The sequence below is a fragment of the Oncorhynchus gorbuscha genome, unplaced genomic scaffold, assembly GCF_021184085.1.
Source record: "Oncorhynchus gorbuscha isolate QuinsamMale2020 ecotype Even-year unplaced genomic scaffold, OgorEven_v1.0 Un_scaffold_4125, whole genome shotgun sequence".
Lineage (NCBI taxonomy): Eukaryota > Metazoa > Chordata > Actinopteri > Salmoniformes > Salmonidae > Oncorhynchus > Oncorhynchus gorbuscha.
Window position 1 is genome coordinate 515 of NW_025748220.1, and position 27,932 is coordinate 28,446.

The 27,932-nt window shown below is 48.5% G+C and overlaps 1 protein-coding gene across 1 annotated transcript in view; it reads left to right on the forward strand.

The window, feature by feature from the left end:
• Positions 1-2,439: 2,439 nt before the first annotated feature.
• LOC124028423 (polycystin-1-like) overlaps positions 2,440-27,932 on the forward strand; it is a gene marked incomplete at its 3' end in the record, with an annotated part of 34,960 nt that continues 9,467 nt past the window's right edge. The window contains exons 1-12 of the mRNA XM_046340475.1: positions 2,440-2,597; positions 7,327-7,467; positions 8,701-8,995; positions 11,098-11,314; positions 11,706-11,865; positions 14,872-15,024; positions 18,277-18,406; positions 19,192-19,482; positions 20,659-20,741; positions 21,056-21,112; positions 21,311-21,563; positions 23,778-23,946. Coding sequence (XP_046196431.1) covers positions 2,571-2,597; positions 7,327-7,467; positions 8,701-8,995; positions 11,098-11,314; positions 11,706-11,865; positions 14,872-15,024; positions 18,277-18,406; positions 19,192-19,482; positions 20,659-20,741; positions 21,056-21,112; positions 21,311-21,563; positions 23,778-23,946 — 1,976 coding nt within the window. The remainder of the gene's footprint in view (positions 2,598-7,326; positions 7,468-8,700; positions 8,996-11,097; positions 11,315-11,705; positions 11,866-14,871; positions 15,025-18,276; positions 18,407-19,191; positions 19,483-20,658; positions 20,742-21,055; positions 21,113-21,310; positions 21,564-23,777; positions 23,947-27,932) is intronic.

A 27,932-nucleotide genomic window follows, 5' to 3' on the forward strand; every position in this document is an offset into this window, starting at 1 on the left:
AAGAGATGGAGAGGGAGGGGAGGGAGAGAGAGGGGGATGAGAGGGGAGGAAGAGAGGGAGGGGAGGGAGAGAGAGGGGATGAGAGGGAGAAGAGAGGGAGGGGAGGAGAGAGAGGAAGAGATGGAGAGGGAGGGGAGGGAGAGAGAGAGGAAGAGAGGGAGGGGAGGGAGAGGAGGGAGGGAGAGGGAGGAAGAGATGGAGGGGAGGAAGAGATGGGAGGGAGAGGGAGAGAGAGTGAGGGGAGGGGAGAGGAGAGGGAGGGAGGGAGAGGAGGGAGGGAGGAGGGAGGGGAGGGAGAGAGAGGGGAGGGAGAGGGAGGAAGAGAGGGAGGGAGGGGAGAGAGGGGAGGGAGAGGGAGAAAGAGATGAGGGGAGGGAGAGAGAGGAAGAGATGGAGAGGGAGGAGGGGAGGGAGAGGGAGGAAGAGAGGGAGGGGAGGGAGAGAGAGGGGAGGGAGAGGGAGAAAGAGAGGAGGGGAGGGAGAGAGAGGAAGAGATGGAGAGGGAGGGGAGGGAGAGGGAGGGAGGGAGAGGGAGGGAGGGGGAGAGAGGAAGAGATGGAGAGGGAGGGGAGGGAGAGAGGAGGAAGAGATGGAGAGGGAGGGGAGGGAGAGAGATGGGGAGGGAAGGAGAGAGGAATAGATGGAGAGGGAGGGGAGGGAGAGGGAGGAAGAGAGGGAGGATGGAGAGAGGAAGAGATGGAGAGGGAGGGAGGGAGAGAGAGGAAGAGATGGAGAGGGAGGGGAGGGAGAGGAGGAAGAGAGGGAGGGGAGGGAGAGAGGGAGGGGAGAGGGAGAAAGAGAGTGAGGGGAGGGAGAGAGAGGAAGAGATGGAGAGGGAGGGGAGGGAGAGGGAGGAAGAGAGGGAGGGAGAGAGAGAGAGGAAGAGATGGAGGGAGGGGAGGGAGAGAGAGGAAGAGATGGAGAGGGAGGGGAGGGAGAGAGAGGGGAGGGAGAGGGAGGAAGAGAGGAGAGGGGAGGGAGGAGAGGAGAGGAGGGAGAAAGAGAGGAGGGGAGGGAGAGAGAGGAAGAGAGGGAGGGGAGGGAGAGGAGGGGAGGGAGAGGGAGGAAGAGATGGAGGGGAGGGAGAGAGAGGGAGGGAGAGGGAGGAAGAGAGGGAGGGGAGGGAGAGAGAGGGGAGGGAGAGGGAGAAAGAGAGTGAGGGGAGGGAGAGAGAGGAAGAGATGGAGAGGGAGGGGAGGGAGAGGGAGGAAGAGAGGGAGGGGAGGAGAGAGAGGGGAGGGAGAGGGAGAAAGAGAGGAGGGAGAGGGAAGAGAGGAAGAGATGGAGAGGGAGGGAGGGAGAGGGAGGGGAGGGGAGAGAGGAAGAGATGGAGAGGGAGGGGGGAGAGAGGAAGAGATGGAGAGGGAGGGGAGGGAGAGAGAGAGGGAGGGGAAGGAGAGAGGAATAGATGGAGAGGGAGGGGAGGGAGAGGGAGGAAGAGAGGGAGGGAGGGAGAGAGAGGAAGAGATGGGAGAGGGAGGGGAGGGAGAGAGGGAAGAGATGGAGAGGGAGGGGGAGGGAGGGAGAGAGAGGAAGAGATGGAGAGGGAGAGAGAGGAGGAGATGGAGAGGGAGGGAGGGAGAGAGAGGGAGGGGAGGGGGAGAGAGGAGGGGAGGGAGAGGGAGGGAGGGGAGGGAGAGAGAGGAAGAGAGGGAGGGAGGGAGAGAGAGGAAGAGATGGAGAGGGAGAGGAGAGAGAGGAAGAGATGGAGAGGGAGGGAGAGGGAGGGTAGAGAGAGGAAGAGATGGAGAGGGAGGGAGAGTGAGAGGGAGGGGAGAGAGAGGAAGAGATGGAGAGGGAGGGAGAGTGAGAGGGAGGGGAGAGAGAGGAAGAGATGGGGAGGGAGAGAGAGGACGAGATGAGGAGGGAGGGGAGGGAGAGTGATGGAGGGAGGGGAGGGAGAGGGAGGAAGAGATGGAGAGGGAGGGGAGGGAGAGAGAGGAAGAGATGGAGAGGGAAGGGAGGGATAGAGAGGATGAGATGGAGAGGGAGGGGAGGGAGAGAGTGGATGAGATGGAGAGGGAGGAGAGGGAGAGGAAGAGATGGAGAGGGAGGGGAGGTAGAGGGAGGACAAGATGGAGAGGGAGGGGAGGGAGAGAGAGGAAGAGATGGAGAGGGAGGGGAGAGAGAGGAAGAGATGGAGAGGGAGGGGAGGGAGAGAGAGGGAGGGGAGGGGATGGAAAGAGAGGAAGGGATGGGGTGAGAGAGAGTGGAAGAGGGAGAGGGGGAGGGAGGAGAGAGGGAGAGGGAAGAGAGAGATGGAGATAATAAGTGGTCCAAACTGCACCACTAACAGAGACTGAAGAGGAGATAGAGTCATGTCCTTGAACCAACATTCCCTCACCTTGGAAACCTGGAACCAATAATGTTGGATGAACGGCAGACACACACAATCACTTATAAATCAGATAAACATAGTTGTCTCTCTCCCTCCCTCCTCCCAGGGGCCATCGTACTGTACCAATCTGAACTTTGGTCTGGGGTCCAGTGGTCCTGTCTTGGGTATCCCTGGCTCTGAGCTCCAGGCAGATGTAGAGTACACCTTCAGACTGACGGTCCGCAAGGAGGGAATGGCCCCAGAGTCTACTACACAGACCGTGAGTACACACACACACACACAGACCGTGAGTACACACACACAGACCCTGAGTACACACACATACGCAGACTGTGAGTACACACGCACACACAGACAGACTGTGAGTACACACACACACACGGACCGTGAGTACGCACACACACACACGGACCGTCAGTACACACACACACACACACACACACACACACACACACACACACACACACACACACACACACACACACACACACACACACACACACACACACACACACACACACACACACACACACACACACACACACACACACAGGCCCTGAGTACACACACACACACACATGCACAGACACACAGACCGTGAGTACACACACAAAGACAGACCGTGAGTACAGACAGACAGACAGACAGACAGACAGACAGACAGACAGACAGACAGACAGACAGACAGACAGACAGACAGACAGACAGACAGACAGACAGACAGACAGACAGACAGACAGACAGACAGACAGACAGACCCTGTGTACACACAAACACAGACCGACCCTGATTACACACACACACAGACAGACCTTGAGTACACACACAGACACACAGACAGACCGTGAGTACACACACACACACACAGTCAGACCCTGAGTACACACACACAGACAGACAGACTGTGAGTACACACACACAGACAGACAGACAGACCTTGAGTACACACAGACAGACAGACAGACAGACAGACAGACAGACAGACAGACAGACAGACAGACAGACAGACAGACAGACACACAGACACACAGACACACAGACAGACCGTGAGTACACACACACAGACAGACAGACTGTGAGTACACACACACAGACAGACCGTGAGTACACACACACACAGACAGACTGTGAGTACACACACACAGACAGACAGACCGTGAGTACACACACAAACACACACAGACAGACCTTGAGTACACACAGACAGACCGTGAGTACACACACACATACAGGCAGACAGACCGTGAGTACACACACACACACAGACCGTGAGTACACACACACAGACAGACTGTGAGTACACACACACACAGACAGGCCGTGAATACACACACACAGACAGACAGACCATGAGTACACACACACAGACAGACAGACCGTGAGTACACACACACAGACAGACAGACAGACCGTGAGTACACACACACACAGACAGACCGTGAGTACACACACACACACAGACAGACAGACCGTGAGTACACACACACAGACAGACCGTGAGTACACACACACACACAGACAGACCGTGAGTACACACACACAGACAGACAGACCGTGAGTACACACACACAGTCAGACCGTGAGTACACACACACACAGACAGACAGGCCGTGAGTACACACACACACACAGACAGACAGACCGTGAGTACACACACACAGACAGACAGACCATGAGTACACACACACAGAGAGACAGACCGTGAGTACACACACACAGACAGACAGACCTTGAGTACACACACACAGACAGACAGACCGTGAGTACACACACACACACAGACAGACAGACCGTGAGTACACACACACACAGACAGTCAGACCGTGAGTACACACACACACAGACAGACAGACCGTGAGTACACACACACACACACAGACAGGCAGTGAGTACACACACACAGACAGACAGACCGTGAGTACACACACACACACAGACAGACAGACCGTGAGTACACACACACAGACAGACAGACCGTGAGTACACACACACAGACAGACAGACCGTGAGTACACACACACACACAGACAGACAGACCGTGAGTACACACACACACACAGACAGACAGACCGTGAGTACACACACACAGACAGACAGACCGTGAGTACACACACACACACAGACAGACAGACCGTGAGTACACACACACAGACAGACAGAACGTGAGTACACACACACACACACACACACACACACACACACACACACACACACACACACACACACACACACACACACACACACACACACACACACACACACACACACACACACACAGACAGACAGACAGACCGTGAGTATACACACACAGACAGACAGACCGTGAGTACACACACACACACACAGACAGACCTTGAGTACACACACACAGACAGACAGACTGTGAGTACACACACACACACACACACACACACACACACACACACACACACACACACACACACACACACACACACACACACACACACACACACACACACACACACACACACAGACAGACAGACAGACCGTGAGTATACACACACAGACAGACAGACCGTGAGTACACACACACACACACACACACACACACACACACACACACACACACACACACACACACACACACACACACACACACACACACACACACACACACACACACACACACACACACACACACACACACACACAGACCTTGAGTACACACACACAGACAGACAGAACGTGAGTACACACACAGACAGACAGACCGTGAGTACACACACACAGACATACAGACCGTGAGTTCACACACACAGACAGATGAAATGTTTACTATTCTATTCAGAACTCTGTTGTCTGCATCATTGTTCTTTGTCCATTTGTTTCATTAGAATATGTAAATATTTAAATTTGTTAGTGTTTGATGACTGGTATTGTTTATGCAGCAGACAGATGTTCAGCCAACACAGACTTGATGAAAAGGTTGTTGTTTCTTGTGTTCCCGACTCCCATAGCGACTACATTAGCATATTTTACTCATCACCATTAGCCAGGCGTTGTGCTACGGAGCTCCTTACAGGCTGTTTCTCAGGCCTGTTCAGTCTGAAAGAACACCATTAACACATGTGATTGTAGTTCCACTGCTACTAACTGCTACCTGACAGCTGACCAGGCTGTGTGTAATGGTCCCTAACCCACTGAGTTGGACCTGTAAATGGTTATGGCTTGAGGTTCGGTTAGAGGGGGAAGGGAAGGGGGAAACCTAGTCAGTTGTACAACTGTAAAGGAGTAAAGGGTAAAGGAGGAGGGGGTAGAGAGAGAGAGAGAGGGCTGGTTATGGTAAGTGAAAGAGGGTGGGGGTAGGGGGGTAAAGGAGGAGGGGGTTGAGAGAGAGAGAGAGAGAGGGCTGGTTAGGGTAAGGGAAAGAGGGTGGGGGGTAAAGGAGGAGGGGGTTGAGAGAGAGAGAGGGCTGGTTAGGGTAAGGGAACAGGGTGGGGGTAGGGGGGGTAAAGGAGGAGGGGTTTGAGAGAGAGAGAGAGGGCTGGTTAGGGTAAGGGAAAGAGGGTGGGGTGGGGGGAGGGAGGGAGTAAAGGAGGAGGGGTTGAGAGAGAGAGAGAGGGCTGGTTAGGGTAAGGGAAAGAGGGTGGGGGGGGGTAAAGGAGGAGGGGGTTGAGGGAGAGAGAGGGCTGGTTAGGGTAAGGGAAAGAGGGTGGGGGGAGGGGGGGTAAAGGAGGAGGGGGTTGAGAGAGAGAGAGGGCTGGTTAGGGTAATGGAAAGAGGGTGGGGGGTTAACGGAGGGGGGTTGAGAGAGAGAGAGAGAGGGCTGGTTAGGGTAAGGGAAAGAGGGTAGGGGTGGGGGAGGGGGGTAAAGGAGAAAGGGGTTGAGAGAGAGAGAAGGGATAAGGTTAGGTTTAGGTTAGGGACGTCCTAACAATCCCAGATAGCACTGACCTATGGCGCGATTGTAGTAAGTAGAGATTGTCTAGATCAAATCAACCTGATTCTAGCCCGAGTATCAGTCTGTTTTATGCTAACGTTCCATGGCTCGCCTAGCTTGCTCTGCCAAACATTGGCACACGACACGGACTACAAGGAGTGGAATGTTAGCACGAAACAGGTCTGTGGATTTCAGGCTAACTTGGATGTTCAAATGGAGAGTAAGGCAGGACAGAGTGGAGCCCTGGAGAGGAAGGGAGTGTATGTCTCGGTAGAATGAAACACACCCTTCGTCTCAGAGGAGTAAATCATGATTATCATCGTTATTTTAATGAAAAGGTTACAGGGAATGGGGACTTGCTCTGGTATATGTTTTGGGAGAGTTAACTGGCATTTGCTAGTCTGTAAACCAACCTACTGGCATATGCTAGTCTCTCCCCCTCCCCCCTCCCCCTCGCTCTCTCTCCCCCTCCCCCTCTCTTTCTCTCAACCCCCTCCCTCTCTCTCCCCCTCTCCCTCTCTTTCTCTCAACCCCCTCCCTCTCTCTCCCCCTCTCCCTCTCTTTCTCTCAACCCCCTCCCTCTCTCTCCCCCTCTCCCTCTCTTTCTTTCAACCCCCTCCCTCTCTCCCTCTCTCTCAACCTCTGCCCTCTCAAGCGCCATGCTCTACCCAACTCTCTCTCTCTCTCTCTCTCTCTCTCTCTCTCTCTCTCTCTCTCTCTCTCTCTCTCTCTCTCTCTCTCTCTCTCTCTCTCTCTCTCTCTCTCTCTCTCTCTCTCTCTCTCTCTCTCTCTCTCTCTCTCTCTCTCTCTCTCTCTCTCTCTCTCTCCCAGGTCTCAGAGTCTCGTATCCCCATGGTTTCTCTCTCCCAGGTCTCTCTCCCTCTCTCTCTCCTCCCTCCCTCATGGTGTAATAGTGTGTCTCTCCCAGGTGCTGGTCCAGAGTGGTCGTATCCCCATGGTTTAACAGTGTGTCTCTCCCAGGTGCTGGTCCAGAGTGGTCGTATCCCCATGGTGTAACAGTGTGTCTCTCCCAGGTGCTGGTCCAGAGTGGTCGTATCCCCATGGTGTAACAGTGTGTCTCTCCCAGGTGCTGGTCCAGAGTGGTCGTATCCCCATGGTCTACCTGGAGTGTGTCTCTTGTAAGGCCCGGTCCATCTTCGAGGTCAGTCAGAACTCCTATGTCTACCTGGCTGGAACCTGCACCAACTGTCACCCCTTCCACCGCGGGGTAAGACTTGAAAGTGTGTGTGTGTGTCTCACCTCTGACCCTATGCCCTTGTATTACTTAACCACTCTGAGTCTATCAGTGTTCCCCTGTCTCAGTAAGATGAGGTCAGTGTTCCCCTGTCTCAGTAAGATGAGGTCAGTGTTCCCCTGTCTCAGTGAGATGAGGTCAGTGTTCCCCTGTCTCAGTGAGATGAGGTCAGTGTTCCCCTGTCTCAGTGAGATGAGGTCAGTGTTCCCCTGTCTCAGTGAGATGAGGTCAGTGTTCCCCTGTCTCAGTGAGATGAGGTCAGTGTTCCCCTGTCTCAGTGAGATGAGGTCAGTGTTCCCCTGTCTCAGTGAGATGAGGTCAGTGTTCCCCTGTCTCAGTGAGATGAAGTCAGTGTTCCCCTGTCTCAGTAAGATGAGGTCAGTGTTCCCCTGTCTCAGTGAGATGAGGTCAGTGTTCCCCTGTCTCAGTGAGATGAGGTCAGTGTTCCCCTGTCTCAGTGAGATGAGGTCAGTGTTCCCCTGTCTCAGTGAGATGAGGTCAGTGTTCCCCTGTCTCAGTGAGATGAGGTCAGTGTTCCCCTGTCTCAGTAAGATGAGGTCAGTGTTCCCCTGTCTCAGTGAGATGAGGTCAGTGTTCCCCTGTCTCAGTGAGATGAGGTCAGTGTTCCCCTGTCTCAGTAAGATGAGGTCAGTGTTCCCTTGTCTCAGTAAGATGAGGTCAGTGTTAGATTGGAGTTGTAATATAATTACTGTAAAACAACATGTTCAGTATGACCTCTGACCTCTCCTCTCTGACAACAGTTTAGACTGGAACTATCAACAGTAAAATACCTTTCACTTCTCTCTTTCTATCTCCCTCTCCCTCCCTCTCCCTCTGCCTCTCCCTCTGCCTCCCTCTCCCCTCCCTCTCCCTCTGCCTCTCCCTCTCCCTCTCCCTCTCCCTCCCTCTCCCTCTCCCTCTCCCTCTCCCTCTCCCTCCCTCTCCTTCTCCCTTTCCCTCTCCCTCTCCTTCTCCCTCTACCTCTCCCTTTCCCTCTCCCTCTCCCTCTCCCTCTCCCTCTCCTCTCCCTCTCCCTCTCCCTCCCCTCCTCTCCTAGCGTCTTCGTAACGAGACCCTGGTCCTGGACTGCAGCAGACATTAATTCTCTCTCTCCTCCCGCATAGCGTTGGACGGCAGTCACCCTTCGTAACGAGACCCTGGTCCTGGACTGCAGCAGACATTAATTCTCTCTCTCCTCCCCCATAGCGTTGGACGGCAGTCACCCTTCGTAACGAGACCCTGGTCCTGGACTCCAGCAGCACAACAACTGGACGTGACAGTATGAACCTGGTTCTCCGCCAGGGCATCCTGCAAGACGGAGACTCCTACGTCTTCACCCTCCACGTAACCGACGGCAACATGGACCGCGAGGGCGTGGCGTCCATCACGCTACAGCCCAACATGCCCCCGGCGGGCGGTGACTGTGACCTCCGAGTGGGGGGAGGAGGAGAGGGGGGACCAATCAGAACACTGGTGGACAGGGTGTACTTCAACTGTTCAGGTAGACACAATCTATTCTACTCTATTCTACTCTAATATATTCTACTCTATTCTACTCTATTCTACTCTATTCTACTCTACTCTATTCTACTCTACTATATTCTACTCTATTCTACTCTACTATATTCTACTCTACCAAATTCTACTCTATTCTACTCTAACAAATTCTACTCTATTCTACTCTACTATATTCTACTCTACTATATTCTACTCTATTCTACTCTACTACATTCTACTCTACTATACTCTACTATAATCTACTGTACTCTATTCTCCTATACTCTGTACTCTTCTCTATTCTACTATACTATATTCTACTCTATTCTACTCTACTATATTCTACTCTATTCTACTCTACTATAATCTACTCTACTACATTCTACTCTACTATACTCTGCTATATTATACTCTACTATATTCTACTATAATCTACTATGTTCTACTATACTCTATTCTCCCATGCTCTGTACTCTACTTTATTCTTCTACTCTACTCTATACTCCATACTCTACTCTATTATCCTATACTCTATTCTACTATACTCTACTCTATTCTGCTATACTCTACTATATTCTACTATAATCTACTCTATTCTACTATGCTCTGTACTCTACTCTATTATACTATACTCTATTCCACTAAACTCTACTCTAGTTTACTAGACTCTACTCTATTCTCCTATACTCTACTCTATTCTACAATACTCTACTATATTATAATATACTCTACTCTATTCTCCTTAACTCTATTTTCCTCTACTCTATTCTACTATGCTCTACTCTATTCTACTATACTCTCCTCTATTCTCCTATACTCTACTCTATTATCCTATACTCTACTCTATTCTACTCTACTCTATTCTACTATACTCTCCTCTATTCTCCTATACTCTACTCTATTCTACTCTACTCTATTCTCCTATACTCTACTCTATTATCCTATACTCTACTCTATTCTCCTATACTCTACTCTATTCTACTCTACTCTATTATCCTATACTCTACTCTATTATCCTATACTCTACTCTATTCTCCTTAACTCTATTTTCCTCTACTCTATTCTACTCTACTCTATTCTACTATACTCTCCTCTATTCTCCTATACTCTACTCTATTCTACTCTACTCTATTCTCCTATACTCTACTCTATTATCCTATACTCTACTCTATTCTCCTATACTCTACTCTATTCTACTCTACTCTATTCTCCTATACTCTACTCTATTATCCTATACTCTACTCTATTATCCTATACTCTACTCTATTCTCCTTAACTCTATTTTCCTCTACTCTATTCTACTATACTCTCCTCTATTCTACTATACTCTACTCTATTCTCCTATACTCTACTCTATTCTACTATACTCTACTCTATTCTCCTATACTCTACTCTATTCTCCTATACTCTACTCTATTATCCTATACTCTACTCTATTATCCTATACTCTACTCTATTATCCTATACTCTACTCTATTATCCTATACTCTACTCTATTATCCTATACTCTACTCTATTCTCCTATACTCTACTCTATTCTACTATACTCTATTCTCCTATACTCTACTCTATTCTCCTATACTCTACTCTATTATCCTATACTCTACTCTATTATCCTATACTCTACTCTATTCTACGATACTCTATTCTACTCTACTCTACTCTGCTCTACTCTTTTCTACTCTACTCTATTCTACTCTATTCTACTCTACTCTATTCTGTTATATTCTACTCTACTCTATTCTACTGTACTCTATTCTGTTATATTCTACTCTATTCTATTCTAGTATACTCTACTCTACTCTTTCTACTCTACTCTATTCTCCTCTACTCTATTCTGTTATATTCTACTCTATTCTACTCTATTCTCCTCTACTCTATTCTGTTATATTCTACTCTACTCTACTCTACTCTATTCTGTTATATTCTACTCTACTCTATTCTGTTCTACTCTACTATACTTTTTTCTAATGTACTCTATTCTGTTCTACTCTACTATACTCTACTCGACATCTTTCTATCCTCCCTCCTCTCTCGTCTCTCCTCCCGAAGTCTTGAGTGTGTCAGACACTGTGACTCAGTAACTCAGGCCTCTCCCTCCTCTAGGTTACAGTGACCTGGGCGTGTCAGAGACCCCTCTCCTGTATAGCCTGTTGGTGACTCGCTGCAGTGACACGCACTGTGAGGAGTTCTGTGTGTATAAAGGGACCAGTGCAGAGCACTCTGCCTTCCTGCCCCCTGGGTTCAGATCAGGTCGATACAGGGTGTCAGCATCCATTACTGTAGAAGACCACCAGGGGGCAGCAATCACCGCTCTCAACAAGTAAGGGCCATTATGACGCATTGGGCACACACTGTGAAGATGCATTTATGCATGTGTGTGGGTTCTTATCATGTGTGTGTGTTGTGTGTGTGTCTGTGTGTGTGTCTGTGTGTGTGGGTTCTTATCATGTGTGTGTGTGTCTGTGTGTGTGGGTTCTTATCATGTGTGTGTGTCTGTGTGTGTGTCTGTGTGTGTGTCTGTGTGTGTGGGTTCTTATCATGTGTGTGTGTCTGTGTGTGTGTCTGTGTGTGTCTGTGTGTGTGTCTGTGTGTGTGGGTTCTTATCATGTCTGTGTGTGTCTGTGTGTGTGTCTGTGTGTGTGGGATCTTATCATGTGTGTGTGTCTGTGTGTGTGTCTGTGTGTGTGTTTTGTTATTGTGTGTGTCCCTAGGTCTGTGGACGTGGTTCTTCCAGACAGTCCTCCAGGCTACAGCAGCCTGCCCCACTGGCTCAGTGAGCTGACCTCCACCACACTCAGACAGCTACTGAAACAGGGAGACTCACAGAGGGTCAGAGAGCTGTCCCTGGCCCTGATCACTGTTCTCAATGAGGTAGGATACTATCTATCTATCTATCTATCTATCTATCTATCTATCTATCTATCTATCTATCTATCTATCTATCTATCTATCTATCTATCTATCTATCTATCTCTTTTTCTTTCTCTTTCTCTTCTCTCTCTCTCTCTCTCTCTCTCTCTCTCTCTCTCTCTCTCTCTCTCTCTCTCTCTCTCTCTCTCTCTCTCTCTCTCTCTCTCTCCCTATGTCTGTTTATCTCTCTCTCTCCCCTGTATGTCTGTTTATCTCTCTGTTTATCTCTCTCTCCTCCTATATGTCTGTTTCTCTCTCTCCCCCTGTATGTCTGTTTATCTCTGTCTCTCCCCCTGTATGTCTGTTTATCTCTCTCTCCCCCTGTATGTCTGTTTATCTCTCTCTCTCCCCCTGTATGTCTGTTTATCTCTCTCTCTCCCCCTGTATGTCTGTTTATCTCTCTCTCCCCTGTATGTCTGTTTATCTCTCTCTCTCCCCCTGTATGTCTGTTCTCTCTCTCCCCCTGTATGTCTGTCTCTCTCTCTCCCCCTGTATGTCTGTTTATCTCTCTCTCCCCCTGTATGTCTGTTTATCTCTCTGTTTATCTCTCTCTCTCCCCCTATATGTCTGTTTATCTCTCTCTCCCCCTATATGTCTGTTTATCTCTCTCCCCCTGTATGTCTGTTTATCTCTCTCTCCCCCTGTATGTCTGTTTATCTCTCTCTCTCCCCCTGTATGTCTGTTTATCTCTCTGTTTATCTCTCTCTCCCCCTGTATGTCTGTTTATCTCTCTCTCTCTCCCCCTGTATGTCTGTTTATCTCTCTGTTTATCTCTCTCTGTTTATCTCTCTCTCCCCCTGTATGTCTGTTTATCTCTCTCTCTCCCTATATGTCTGTTTATCTCTCTCTCCCCCTATATGTCTGTTTCTCTCCCCCTGTATGTCTGTTTATCTCTCTCTCTCCCCCTATATGTCTGTTTATCTCTCTCTCCCCTATATGTCTGTTTATCTCTCTCTCTCCCCCTGTATGTCTGTTTATCTCTCTCTCTCTCCCCCTGTATGTCTGTTTATCTCTCTCTCTCTCCCCCTGTATGTCTGTTTATCTCTCTGTTTCTCTCTCTCTCTCCTCCTATATGTCTGTTTATCTCTCTTCCCCTATATGTCTGTTTATCTCTCTCTCCCTATATGTCTGTTTATCTCTCTCTCCCCCTATATGTCTGTTTATCTCTCTCTCCCTATATGTCTGTTTATCTCTCTCTCTCCTCCTATATGTCTGTTATATGTCTGTTTATCTCTCTCCCCCTGTATGTCTGTTTATCTCTCTCTCCCCCTGTATGTCTCTCTCCTCCTGTATGTCTGTTTATCTCTCTCTCTCCCCCTATATGTCTGTTTATCTCTCTCTCTCTCCTCCTATATGTCTGTTTATCTCTCTCTCCCCCTATATGTCTGTTTATCTCTCTCTCCTGCTATATGTCTGTATCTCTCTCTCTCCCCCTGTATGTCTGTTTATCTCTCTCTCTCCCCCTGTATGTCTGTCTCTCTCTCTCCCCCTATATGTCTGTTTATCTCTCTCTCCTCCTGTATGTCTGTTTATCTCTCTGTTTATCTCTCTCTCTCCCCCTGTATGTCTGTTTATCTCTCTGTTTATCTCTCTCTCTCCCCCTATATGTCTGTTTATCTCCCTGTTTATCCCTCTCTCTCCCCCTGTATGTCTGTTTATCTCTCTGTTTATCTCTCTCTCTCCCCCTATATGTCTGTTTATCTCCCTGTTTATCTCTCTCTCTCCCCCTGTATGTCTGTTTATCTCTCTCTCTCCTCCTGTATGTCTGTTTATCTCTCTCTCCTCCTATATGTCTGTTTATCTCTCTCTCTCCCCCTGTATGTCTGTTTATCTCTCTCTCTCCCCCTGTATGTCTGTTTATCTCTCTCTCTCCCCCTACAGTCCTCTCCCCTACATGTCTGTCTCTCTCTCTCTCTCCCTTTTCCCATCAGTCAAGCTAATGTGTTCAGCCAGTGAGGCAGAAACCCTCAATCAGGAGAGAGAGTGATTTCCCATGGTGTTGTCTATGAATAGCGACCACCTGTTAACTACCCCTCTCCTTTCCTCCCTCCTCCCTCGTCTCCTCTCTCTCTCCCCCTCTTCTCCTCTCTCCCCATCTTCTCTCTCTCCCCCTCGTCTCCCTCTCTCTCCCCATCTTCTCTCTCTCTCCCCCTCATCTCATCTCTCTCTCCCCATCTTCTCCTCTCTCCCCATCTTCTCTCTCTCTCTATCCCCCTCGTCTCCTCTCTCTCTCCCCTCTTCTCCTCTCTCCCCATCTTCTCTCTCTCTCCCCCTCGTCTCCTCTCTCTCTCCCCATCTTCTCTCTCTCTCCCCCTCATCTCCTCTCTCTCTCCCCATCTTCTCCTCTCTCTCTCCCCATCTTCTCCTCTCTCTCTCCCCATCTTCTCCTCTCTCTCTCCCCATCTTCTCTCTCTCCCCCTCGTCTCCTCTCTCTCTCCCCCATTCTCCTCTCTCTCTCCCCATCTTCTCTCTTTCTCCCCCTCATCTCCTCTCTCTCTCCCCATCTTCTCTTTCTCTCCCCCTCATCTCCTCTCTCTCTCCCCATCTTCTCCTCTCTCCCCATCTTCTCCTCTCTCTCTCCCCATCTTCTCCTCTCTCTATCCCCCTCGTCTCCTCTCTCTCTCCCCCTCTCTCCTCTCTCTCTCTCTCCCCCTCGTCTCCTCTCTCTCCCCCTCGTCTCCTCTCTCTTTCCCCCTCGTCTCCTCTCTCTCTCCCCCTCGTCTCCTCTCTCTCTCCCCCTCGTCTTCTCTCTCTCCCCCTCGTCTCTTCTCTCTCTCCCCCTCGTCTCCTCTTCTACTTTCTCTTTTCTCGTTTACTTCTCCTCCTCTTCTCCTCCCACTCCTCTCTCTCTCCTCCTTTCTCTACCCCTCTTCTCATCACAGAATTAAATATATATATAAAATATATATATAAAAATATATATAGTGTTTTTCATGAATTGCTCTGTTTACCCCTGTCCTCTCCCAGTATGAGCAGACCCGTGAGTCGCCGATAGTATCCAGGGCAGAGCGCGGTTACCGGGTCATCGTGCGTAGTGACATCACCAGAGCTCTCACGGCCCTCGACCTGACAACAGTTAACGACATACAGCAGACCTCGGCTGCCCTGGCACAATGCACGGTGAGACACACACACACACACTATGAAGTACCCTGCCCTGGCACAATGCACGGTGAGACACACACACACACACACACACACACACACACACACACACACACACACACACACACACACACACACACACACACACACACACACACACACACACACACACACACACACACTATGAAGTACCCTGGCCTGGCACAATGCACGGTGAGACACACACACACACACACACACACACACACACACACACACACACACACACACACACACACACACACACACACACACTATGAAGTACCCTGCAATGGCACAATGCACGGTGAGACACACACACACACACACTATGAAGTACCCTGCCCTGGCACAATGCACGGTGACACACACACACACACACACACACACACACACACACACACACACACACACACACACACACACACACTATGAAGTACCCTGGCCTGGCACAATGCACGGTGAGACACACACACACACACACACACACACACACACACACACACACACACACACACACACACACACACACACACACACACACACACACACACTATGAAGTACCCTGCAATGGCACAATGCACGGTGAGACACACACACACACACACTATGAAGTACCCTGCCCTGGCACAATGGCACAATGCACGGTGACACACACACACACACACACACACACACACACACACACACACACCACACACACACACACACACACACACACACACACACACACACACACTATGAAGTACCCTGCCCTGGCACAATGCACGGTGAGACACACACACACACACACACTATGAAGTACCCTAGCCTGGCACAATGCACGGTGAGACACACACACACACACACACACACACACACACACACACACACACACACACACACACACACACACACACACACACACACACACACACACACACACACACTATGAAGTACCCTGCCCTGGCACAATGCACGGTGAGACACACACACACACACACACACTATGAAGTACCCTGCCCTGGCACAATGCACGGTGACACACACACACACACACACACACACACACACACACACACACACACACACACACACACACACACACACACACACACACACACACACACACACACACACACTATGAAGTACCCTGGCCTGGCACAATGCACGGTGAGACACACACACACACACACACACACACACACGGTGACACACACACACACACACACACACAGTACACACACACACACACACACACACACACACACACACACACACACACACACACACACACACACACATGAAGTACCCACACACACACACACAAGTGGCACCCGGTGCAATGGCACAACACGGTGAGACACACACACACACACACTATGAAGTACCCTGCCCTGGCACAATGCACGGTGACACACACACACACACACACACACACACACACACACACACACACACACACACACACACACACACACACACACACACACACACACACACACACACACACACACACACACTATGAAGTACCCTGGCCTGGCACAATGCACGGTGAGACACACACACACACACACACACACACACACACACACACACACACACACACACACACACACACACACACACACACACACACACACACACACACACACACACACACACACACACACACACTATGAAGTACCCTGCAATGGCACAATGCACGGTGAGACACACACACACACTATGAAGTACCCTGCCCTGGCACAATGCACGGTGACACACACACACACACACACACACACACACACACACACACACACACACACACACACACACACACACACACACACACACTATGAAGTACCCTGCCCTGGCACAATGCACGGTGAGACACACACACACACACACACTATGAAGTACCCTAGCCTGGCACAATGCACGGTGAGACACACACACACACACACACACACACTATGAAGTACCCTGCCCTGGCACAATGCACGGTGACACACACACACACACACACACACTATGAAGTACCCTGCCCTGGCACAATGCACGGTGAGACACACACACACACACACACACACTATGAAGTACCCTGCCCTGGCACAATGCACGGTGAGACACACACACACACACACACACACACACACACACACACACACACACACACACACTATGAAGTACCCTGCCCTGGCACAATGCACGGTGACACACACACACACACACTATGAAGTACCCTGCCCTGGCACAATGCACGGTGAGACACACACACACACGTGAAGTACCCTGCCCTGACAGAGGGGCATGGAGGGAGGGTAGAGGGGCAGGGAGGGAGGGTAGAGGGGCAGGGAGGGAGGGTAGAGGGGCAGGGAGGGAGGGTAGAGGGGTAGGGGGAGGGTAAAGGGGCAGGGAGGGAGGGTAGAGGGGCAGGGGGGAGGGAAGAGGGGCAGGGAGGGAGGGTCTGTGGCAGGGACTGAGGGTAGAGGGGCAGGGAGGGAGGGTAAAGGGGCAGGGAGGGAGGGTAGAGGGGCGGGGAGGGAGGGTAGAGGGGCAGGGGGAGGGTAAAGGGGCAGGGAGGGAGGGTAGAGGGGCAGGGGGAGGGTAGAGGGGCAGGGAGGGAGGGTAGAGGGGCAGGGAGGGAGGGTAGAGGGGCAGGGAGGGAGGGTAGAGGGGCAGGGAGGAGGGTAGAGGGGCAGGGAGGAGGGTAGAGGGGCAGGGAGGGAGGGTCTGTGGCAGGGACTGAGGGTAGAGGGGCAGGGAGGGAGGGTAGAGGGGCAGGGAGGGAGGGTCTGTGGCATGGAGGGAGGGTAGAGGGGCAGGGTGAGAGGGAGGGTAGAGGGGCAGGGAGGGAGGGAGGGTCTGTGGCAGGGAGGGAGGGTAGAGGGGCAGGGAGGGAGGGAGGGAGGGATGGGCAGGGTGAGAGGGAGGGAGGGTAGAGGGGCAGGGAGGGAGGGAGGGATGGGCAGGGTGAGAGGGAGGGAGGGTAGAGGGGGAGAGAGGAAGGGAGGGTAGAGTGAGAGGGAGGAAGGGAGGGTAGAGGGGCAGGGGAGGGGGGAGGGAGGGAGGGAGAAAGAGAGAAAGTTCAATCAATTAAACACCTCAATATTTATATCTCCTCTTTATGTTATTGATTATTGGAAAGTTTGTGTTCTAGGAAACTAAATTATTGACGTGTGTGTGTGTGTGTGTGTGTGTGTGTGTGTGTGTGTGTGTGTGTGTGTGTGTGTGTGTGTGTGTGTGTGTGTGTGTGTGTGTGTGAGTCGTGTGTGTGTGTGTGAGTTTATCTGTGAGGAATGTCAGAACAGCACGTTGAATAAGCTGGAGTTGATGTTGGACATCCTGGAGACAGACACCAAGCAGGGAACAGTCACACCTACTGAGATAGCAGACAACATCCTCAACATCATGGGTGAGTACACACACACACACACACACACACACACACACACACACACACACACACACACACACACACACACACACACACACACACACACACACACACACACACACACACACACACACACACACACACACACACACACACACACACATACATACACACACACACACACATATCCATACAAATAGTTGAAAATGTCACTATTTTAGTTAAGACTTTCCAAGACTCTACAGAACGCTTCATCTTTACCATCACTCCCTCTCTCCTCTCCCTCCCTCCCACTCCTCCCGTCCCTCTCTGCTCTCTCTCCCTTTCTCTCTCTCCTCTCCCTCCCTCCCACTCCTCCCTTCCCTCTCTCCTCTCTCTCCCTTTCTCTCTCCCCTCTCTCTCCCTCCCACTCCTCCCATCCCTCTCTCCTCTCCCTCCCTTCCTCTCTCTCTTCTCCCTCCCTTCCTCTCTCTCCTCTCCCTCCCACTCCTCTCCCTCCCTCCTCCTTCTCCCTTCCACTCTCTCCCTCCCTTCCTCTCTCTCCTCTCCCTCCCTTCCTCTCTCTCCTCTCCCTCCCTTCCTCTACCTCCCACCCACTCCTCCCGTTCCTCTCTCCTCTCCCTCCCACCCACTCCTCCCACTCCCCTCTCCTCTCCTGCCTTTCTCTCTCTCCTCTCTCTCCCTTTCTCTCTTCTCTCCCTCCCGTTCTCTCTCTCCTCTCCCTCCCTCCCACTCCTCCCATTCCTCTCTCCTCTCCCTCCTTTCCATCTCCCTCCTCCCTCCCTTTCTCCTCCTCCCTCCAGGTGACCTTATCCACCAGGTAAGCCAGTCGGCCTCCCAGCAGCTCTTGGGGCCCCCCTACCCCGACCTCCAGCTGGACTCCTCCCTTCCCCAGCCTCACCAGCCCCCCGAGGCACACCCCCTGCGCGTAGCAGCCCAGGCCTATAATCTGTCGTCGGCGCTGATGCGTATCCTGATGCACTCCCGCGTCCTTAACGAGGAACCACTGGTGCTGCGGGGGACGGAGATCGCCGCCACGGGAAAACGGGCCGACCCCCAGTCGCTGTTCTGCTACCACGACGATGACTCACCGGGTAGGTGTAAGAGGTGGAGGTGGAAAGGTGTGAGTGGGGAGGGGTGTGTGTGGGGGGCGCAAGAGAGGAGAGAAGGGAGGGGGTGTGTGGGGGCGCAAGAGAGGAGAGAAGGGAGGGGGTGTGTGGGGGCGTGTGTGTGTGTGGGGGGGTGTGAGTGTGTATGTGGTGGGGGGTGTGGGGGTGTGAGTGTGTGGGTGTGTGTGTGTGTGGGGGGGTGAGTGAGTGTGTATGTGGTGGGGGGGTGGGGGTGTGGGTGTGTGGGTGTGTGTGTGTGTGGGGGGGTGTGTGGGGGCGCAAGAGAGGAGAGAAGGGAGGGGGTGTGGGGGGTGTGTGTGTGTGGGGGGGTGAGTGAGTGTGTATGTGGTGGGGGGGTGGGGGTGTGAGTGTGTGGGGTGTGTGTGTGTGGGGGGTGTGAGTGAGTGTGTATGTGGTGGGGGGTGTGAGTGTGTGGGTGTGTTTGTGTGTGGGGGGTGTGAGTGTGGAGGGGGCATGAGAGCAGATCGACGGGAGGGGGTGTGTGTGGGGGAAGTGAGTGGGGGTGTGAGTGTGTTTGTAGGGGGTGTGAGTGTGTGTGGGGTGTGTGAGTGTGTGGGTGTGTGTGTGTGTGTGGGGGCGTGAGTGTGTGTGTGGGGGGTGAGTGTGTGTGTGTGTGGGGGGGGGGTGAGAGAGGAGAGATGGGAGGGGGGGTGTGTGTGTGGTCTTGTAGGGTGGAGAACTGAATTGAAGACGTTTTTAAAATCTTAAATCAGACACTAATGTTTTCTATTCTGTTCTATTATATAAAGTTATTTTATTATGTTCTATTAAATAAAGTTATTCTATTCTGTTCTATTAAATAAAGTTATTTTATTATGTTCTATTATATAAAGTTATTTTATTATGTTCTATTAAATAAAGTTATTTTATTATGTTCTATTAAATAAAGTTATTTTATTCTGTTCTATTAAATAAAGTTATTTTATTATGTTCTATTATATAAAGTTATTTTATTATGTTCTATTATATAAAGTTATTTTATTCTGTTCTATTAAATAAAGTTATTCTATTCTGTTCTATTATATAAAGTTATTTTATTCTGTTCTATTAAATAAAGTTATTTTATTATGTTCTATTATATAAAGCTCTATACTGTTGTGTTCTATTAAATAAAGTTGTATTGGACTGTGTTCTCCCCAGAGTGCAGACGGTTCTCCATCCCCAGAGCCTTCAACAACAGTCTGAGCAGAGCAGCTACCAGCGTGGTACAACTCATGTTCCAGGTGAGTGAGTGAGTGAGTGAATGTGTGTGTGTGTGTGTGTGTGTGTGTGTGTGTGTGTGTGTGTGTGTGTGTGTGTGTGTGTGTGTGTGTGTGTGTGTGTGTGTGTGTGTGTGTGTGTGTGTGTGTGTGTGTGTGTGTGTGTGTGTGTGTGTGTGTGTGTGTGTAAGTGTGAGTGAGAGTGACTGTCCGTCAAAGTACCCATGTACACATTCATCAAGTCATCATAGATGTGTATTCCTTCATACATGTTTTAACCTCCCTCCCATCCTCCCTCCCTCCCATCCTCCCTCCCTCCCCATCTCTCCACTATCCAGGTGGAGCCCAACCCGTTCCCCTTTAACTTTGTGGCTAACTACACAGTCAGTACCGAGGTATGGACTTGTTTCTAATTTATTTATACTGTCTGTATGATGTGTTTTCTATTATGGAGGATTCATGATGTTGATATCAATGTCTTCTAATGTATTCTAATCCTAATTGTAATCAATCCTAAATCTATTCTAATCCTAATTCTAATCAATCCTAATCTATTCTAATCCTAATTATATTCTAATCCTAATCTACAATAGGTGGCCTCCATGGAGTTCCGGGCAGAGAACGGTTCCCAGATCCCAATCTCAGACCTCGACGACAACCAAGCCATCACCGTTGCCGTGAACAATGGCAGCGCCACCGACAGCAATGGGGCAGGGGTGACGGGAGTCCCTTTAGCCAGGGACATTAACGTGAGCCGGTGTGACTCTGTCATCGTACGAGTCAGCGCCGGTAACTCCAACCAGCAGGCCGGACTGTTCATCCAACTCAACTTCACCACCCTGGACGGTAAGAATCATAGGAATAGAATCACAATAGAAACAGAATCACAATATAAATAGAATCACAATAGAAACAGAATCACAATAGAAACAGAATCACAATAGAAACAGAATCACAATAGAAACAGAATCACAATATAAACAGAATCACAATAGAAATAGAATCACAATAGAAACACAATAGAAACAGAATCACAATAGAAATAGAATCACAATAGAAACACAATAGAAACAGAATCACAATAGAAACAGAAATAGAATCACAATAGAAACAGAATCACAATAGAAACAGAATCACAATAGACATAGATTCACACTAGAATCACAATATAAAAAGAATGACAATAGAAATAGAATCACAATATAAATAGAATCACACTAGAATCACAATAGGAATATCATCACAATAGAAACATAATCACAATAGGAATAGAATCACAACAGGAATAGAATCACAGTAGGAATATAATCACAATAGAAACAGAATCACAATATAAATAGAATCCCAATAGAAAAATAATCAATAGAAACAGAATCACAATATAATCACAATATAGAATCACAATAGGAATAGAATCACATTAGAAACATAATCACAATAGAATCACTATATAAATATAATCACAATAGGAATAGAATCACAATAGAAATGGAATCACAATATAAATAGAATCACATTAGAAACATAATCACAATAGAATCACAATAGGAACAGCATCACAATAGAAACATAATCACAATAGGAACAGCATCACAACAGAAACATAATCACAATAGGAACAGAATCACAATAGGAACAGCATCACAATAGGAACAGAATCACAATAGGAACAGAATCACAATATAAATAGAATCACATTAGAAACATAATCACAATAGAATCACTATATAAATATAATCACAATAGGAATATAGTCACAATAGAAACAGAATCACAATATAATCACAATAGGAACAGCATCACAATAGGAACAGCATCACAATAGAAACATAATCACAATAGGAACAGCATCACAACAGAAACATAATCACAATAGGAACAGCATCACAATAGGAACAGCATCACAATAGGAACAGCATCACAATAGGAACTGAACAGAATCACAATAGGAACAGAATCACAATAGGAACATAATGACAATAGGAATAGAATCACAATAGGAACAGAATCACAATAGGAACATAATGACGATAGAATCACAATAGAATCACAATAGGAACAGCATCACAATAGGAACATAATGACGATATACATAGAATCACAATAGGAACAGCATCACAATAGGAACATAATGACGATATACATAGAATCACAATAGGAACTGCATCACAATAGGAACAGAATCACAATAGGAACAGAATCACAATATAAATAGAATCACATTAGAAACATAATCACAATAGAATCACTATATAAATATAATCACAATAGGAATATAGTCACAATAGAAACAGAATCACAATATAATCACAATAGGAACAGCATCACAATAGGAACAGCATCACAATAGGAACAGCATCACAATAGAAACATAATCACAATAGGAACAGCATCACAACAGAAACATAATCACAATAGGAACAGCATCACAATAGGAACATAATGACAATATACATAGAATCACAATAGGAACAGCATCACAATAGGAACTGCATCACAATAGGAACAGAATCACAATAGGAACATAATGACGATATACATAGAATCACAATAGGAACAGCATCACAATAGGAACATAATGACGATATACATAGAATCACAATAGGAACTGCATCACAATAGGAACATAATGACGATATACATAGAATCACAATAGGAACTGCATCACAATAGGAACAGCATCACAATAGGAACAGAATCACAATAGGAACAGCATCACAATAGGAACAGAATCACAATAGGAACTGCATCACAATAGGAACAGCATCACAATAGGAACAGAATCACAATAGAAACTGCATCACAATAGAAACAGATTCGCAGTATAAATATAATCACAATATAATACCTATTCCCACTTTAGCTGTACCTCTTTATAGTAAGTTTGCAGGGTATGTGGGACTCAATTGTATTTTTCAATTGCCAAATCAAGTCAAATAAGTAATTGACATTTTTTGGGATATCAATAAAGTTGTATTGAATTGAATAGTGTATAGGGTCAGTATTTAGGGGATGTACAGAGAGGGGGTAAGCTCACCCCTATCCCCTACTCCTCTCCAGACGGGGTGAGGTCAGAGGTGAGCGAGGCGGACCCCTCCATCATGACCTACCTCCACTCCTCCAACTGGCCCAACGAGTTCAACTTCACAGACAGGAAACGCATCACACTCAGCATGACCAGGGGGCGGGACCTGGACCACAGGAAGTACACCTTCTTCCTGTCCCCAGAGTGAGTGGTTGCCACAGTGATATGGAATGAGTCAATGTTCCTTCTATGGACTGCCACGCAGAATTAATATCAGCCCGAATTAATATCAGCCCGAATTAATATCAGCCCGAATTAATATCAGCCCGAATGAATATCAGCCCGAATTAATATCAGCCTGAATTAATATCAGCCCGCGCAGAGAAGCACAAGACAGAACCTCAACTTTTTAGTTTTCCCCGTTAACACTATCGTTTCCCTGTGAGAATTGTGCTCGAATCAACGCAATATTAGCCACTTTCAATGGAACATACCGAAACAATCTGAACTATGCAAGACTTTGTATGCAAAACTAACTGTGAAAGAGATTTTGTTGTATGCAGAACGCATCGGAGTAGGATTCTATTGCATTGACACACACTACTCTATACCGTACTCAATACAGACCGGCGCGCAATAACCAATCAGAGCTGCAGTAGGCCTATATTCAAATAGGCCATTGCCATATATGGATCTGTGCCATTCACTTTGAACTGGACTGTGTCTACAGCATGAGCGGTCGTGGGTAGATGCGATTGTTTTGAGATCAAAGCAAGAGCTGCGTGTAGGGATGTTCATATTCTTTGCTCATTGGTGAGTTATTAGCCCAGTTATAGATCAGTTGTTATCAGCCCAGTTATAGATCAGTTGTAGTCAGCAGTAGGGGAGTGATTGCTTCCTACAAGACACAACACGTGTGCATTTCTAGACATCATTTGAAAAGTGACTCCGGTAAAGAGCTTTTTGTCTTAAAGGGGCATTTGAGACAGGCTTGAATAAGCTAAGTAGCCAATCGGCAGAGGGAAGCATAATTAGTCTGATTCTCTGTAATAATGGGATGAGAATAATGATGCATTTTATTTCATAAAGTGGTTTCTTGCATCAAACGACTCAACAACATTTTCAGTCGCCTCCTTGTCTGAAGGACAAGTGGATAAACAGGTTCATGTCAACAAGCCCTGAATGTGTTTTTCAAACGTCTCATAGAATGTAGCCAACATTGAACACCACACATTGGCTGCTACTGTAGGCTGAATGATAGAACAGCTATTTCCATGTTAAAATATTATGGGATGCATTATCTCCATTGTTTTGATGGTAGGCCCCTCTGGTAGTCCTACATTATGATCAAATAGCCACAGTAGCCTACTTGACCACTGTTAAAACTGTAACTTAAAGCTGGTACAGCCTCAGTGTTCACAGTAAAACTGTAACTTAAAGCTGGTACAGCCTCAGTGTTCACAGTAAAACTGTAACTTAAAGCTGGTACAGCCTCAGTGTTCACAGTAAAACTGTAACTTAAAGCTGGTACAGCCTCAGTGTTCACAGTAAATCTGTAACTTAAAGTAGGTACAGCCTCAGTGTTCACAGTAAAACTGTAACTTAAAGCTGGTACAGCCTCAGTGTTCACAGTAAAACTGTAACTTAAAGCTGGTACAGCCTCAGTGTTCACAGTAAAACTGTAACTTAAAGCTGGTACAGCCTCAGTGTTCACAGTAAAACTGTAACTTAAAGCTGGTACAGCCTCAGTGTTCACAGTAAAACTGTAACTTAAAGCTGGTACAGCCTCAGTGTTCACAGTAAAACTGTAACTTAAAGCTGGTACAGCCTCAGTGTTCACAGTAAAACTGTAACTTAAAGCTGGTACAGCCTCAGTGTTCACAGTAAATCTGTAACTTAAAGCTGGTACAGCCTCAGTGTTCACTTTAAAACTGTAACTTAGGGTACCCTAGTGGTTAGAGCGTTGGACTAGTAACCAAAAGGTTGCAAGTTCAAATCCCCGAGCTGACAAGGTACAAATCTGTCGTTCTGCCCCTGAACAGGCAGTTAACCCACTGTTCCTAGGCCGTCATTGAAAATAAGAATTTGTTCTTAACTGACTTGCCTCGTTAAATAAAGGTAAAATAAATCAAATAAAATAAAAAGCCTCAGTGTTCACAGTAAACGCGCTCAGCAGACCTGACACTCAGTGCAGTTAGAGGGAACAGTGGTCGTGACCCTACTATGAATATTACACATTACTGTATCCAGGCACTGGCTTTATTGTATTTCTCTCTCTGTCTCTGTCTCTGTCTGTCTAAGTAGTCTCTGTCTCTGTCTCTCTTGTCTAAATGGTCTCTCTTGTCTGTCTAAGTGGTCTCTCTGTCTCTCGTCTGACTAAGTGGTCTCTCTGTTTCTGTCTCTCTTGTCTGTCTCAGTGGTTTCGCTCAGTCTCTCTTGTCCGTCTAAGTGGTCTCTCTCTGTCTCTCTCGTCTGTCTAAGTGGTCTCGCTCTGTCTCTCTCTAGTGTCTAAGTGGTCTCTCTCTGTCTCTCTCTAGTGTCTAAGCGGTCTCTCTCTGTCTCTCTCGTCTGTCTAAGTGGTCTCCCTCATCTGTCTAAGCGGTCTCTCTCTGTCTCTCTCGTCTGTCTAAGTGGTCTCTCTCGTCTGTCTAAGCGGTCTCTCTGTCTCTCTCGTCTGTCTAAGCGGTCTCTCTCTGTCTCTCTCGTCTGTCTAAGCGGTCTCTCTGTCTCTCTCGTCTGTCTAAGTGGTCTCTCTCATCTGTCTAAGTGGTCTCTCTGTCTCTCTCGTCTGTCTAAGCGGTCTCTCTCTGTCTCTCTCGTCTGTCTAAGCGGTCTCTCTCTGTCTCTCTCGTCTGTCTAAGCGGTCTCTCTCTGTCTCTTTCGTCTGTCTAAGTGGTCTCTCTCATCTGTCTAAGCGGTCTCTCTGTCTCTCTCGTCTGTCTAAGCGGTCTCTCTCTGTCTCTCTCGTCTGTCTAGGCGGACTCTCTCTGTCTCTCTCATCTGTCTAAGCGGTCTCTCTGTCTCTCTCGTCTGTCTAAGTGGTCTCTCTCTGTATCTCTCGTCTCTCGTCTGTCTAAGCGGTCTCTCTCTGTCTCTCTCGTCTGTCTAAGCGGTCTCTCTCTGTCTCTCTCATCTGTCTAAGCGGTCTCTCTGTCTCTCTCGTCTGTCTAAGCGGTCTCTCTCTGTCTCTCTTGTCTGTCTAAGCGGTCTCTCTCTGTCTCTCTCGTCTGTCTAAGTGGTCTCTCTCATCTGTCTAAGTGGTCTCTCTGTCTCTCATCTGTCTAAGCGGTCTCTCTCTGTCTCTCTCGTCTGTCTAAGTGGTCTCTCTCTGTCTCTCTCGTCTGTCTAAGCGGTCTCTCTCTGTCTCTTTCGTCTGTCTAAGCGGTCTCTCTCTGTCTCTCTCGTCTGTCTAAGCGGTCTCTCTCTGTCTCACTCGTCTGTCTAAGCGGTCTCTCTGTCTCTCTCGTCTGTCTAAGCGGTCTCTCTGTCTCTCTCGTCTGTCTAAGCGGTCTCTCTGTCTTTCTCGTCTGTCTAAGCGGTCTCTCTGTCTCTCTCGTCTGTCTAAGCGGTCTCTCTGTCTCTCTCGTCTGTCTAAGCGGTCTCTCTGTCTCTCTCGTCTGTCTAAGCGGTCTCTCTCTGTCTCTCTCATCTGTCTAAGCGGTCTCTCTGTCTCTCTCGTCTGTCTAAGCGGTCTCTCTCTGTCTCTCTCGTCTGTCTAAGCGGTCTCTCTCTGTCTCTCTCCTCTGTCTAAGTGGTCTCTCTCGTCTGTCTAAGCGGTCTCTCTCTGTCTCTCTCGTCTGTCTAAGGGGTCTCTCTCTGTCTCTCAGCGGTCTCTCTCTGTCTCTCTCCTCTGTCTAAGTGGTCTCTCTCGTCTGTCTAAGCGGTCTCTCTCTGTCTCTCTCGTCTGTCTAAGGGGTCTCTCTCTGTCTCTCTCGTCTGTCTAAGCGGTCTCTCTCTGTCTCTCTCGTCTGTCTAAGTGGTCTCTCTTATCTGTCTAAGTGGTCTCTCATCTGTCTAAGCGGTCTCAATCTGTCTCTCTCGTCTGTCTAAGTGGTCTCTCTGTCTCTCTCGTTTGTCTAAGCGGTCTCTCTGTCTCTCTCGTCTGTCTAAGCGGTCTCTCTGTCTCTCTCGTCTGTTTAAGCGGTCTCTCTGTCTCTGTCGTCTGTCTAAGCGGTCTCTCTGTCTCTCAC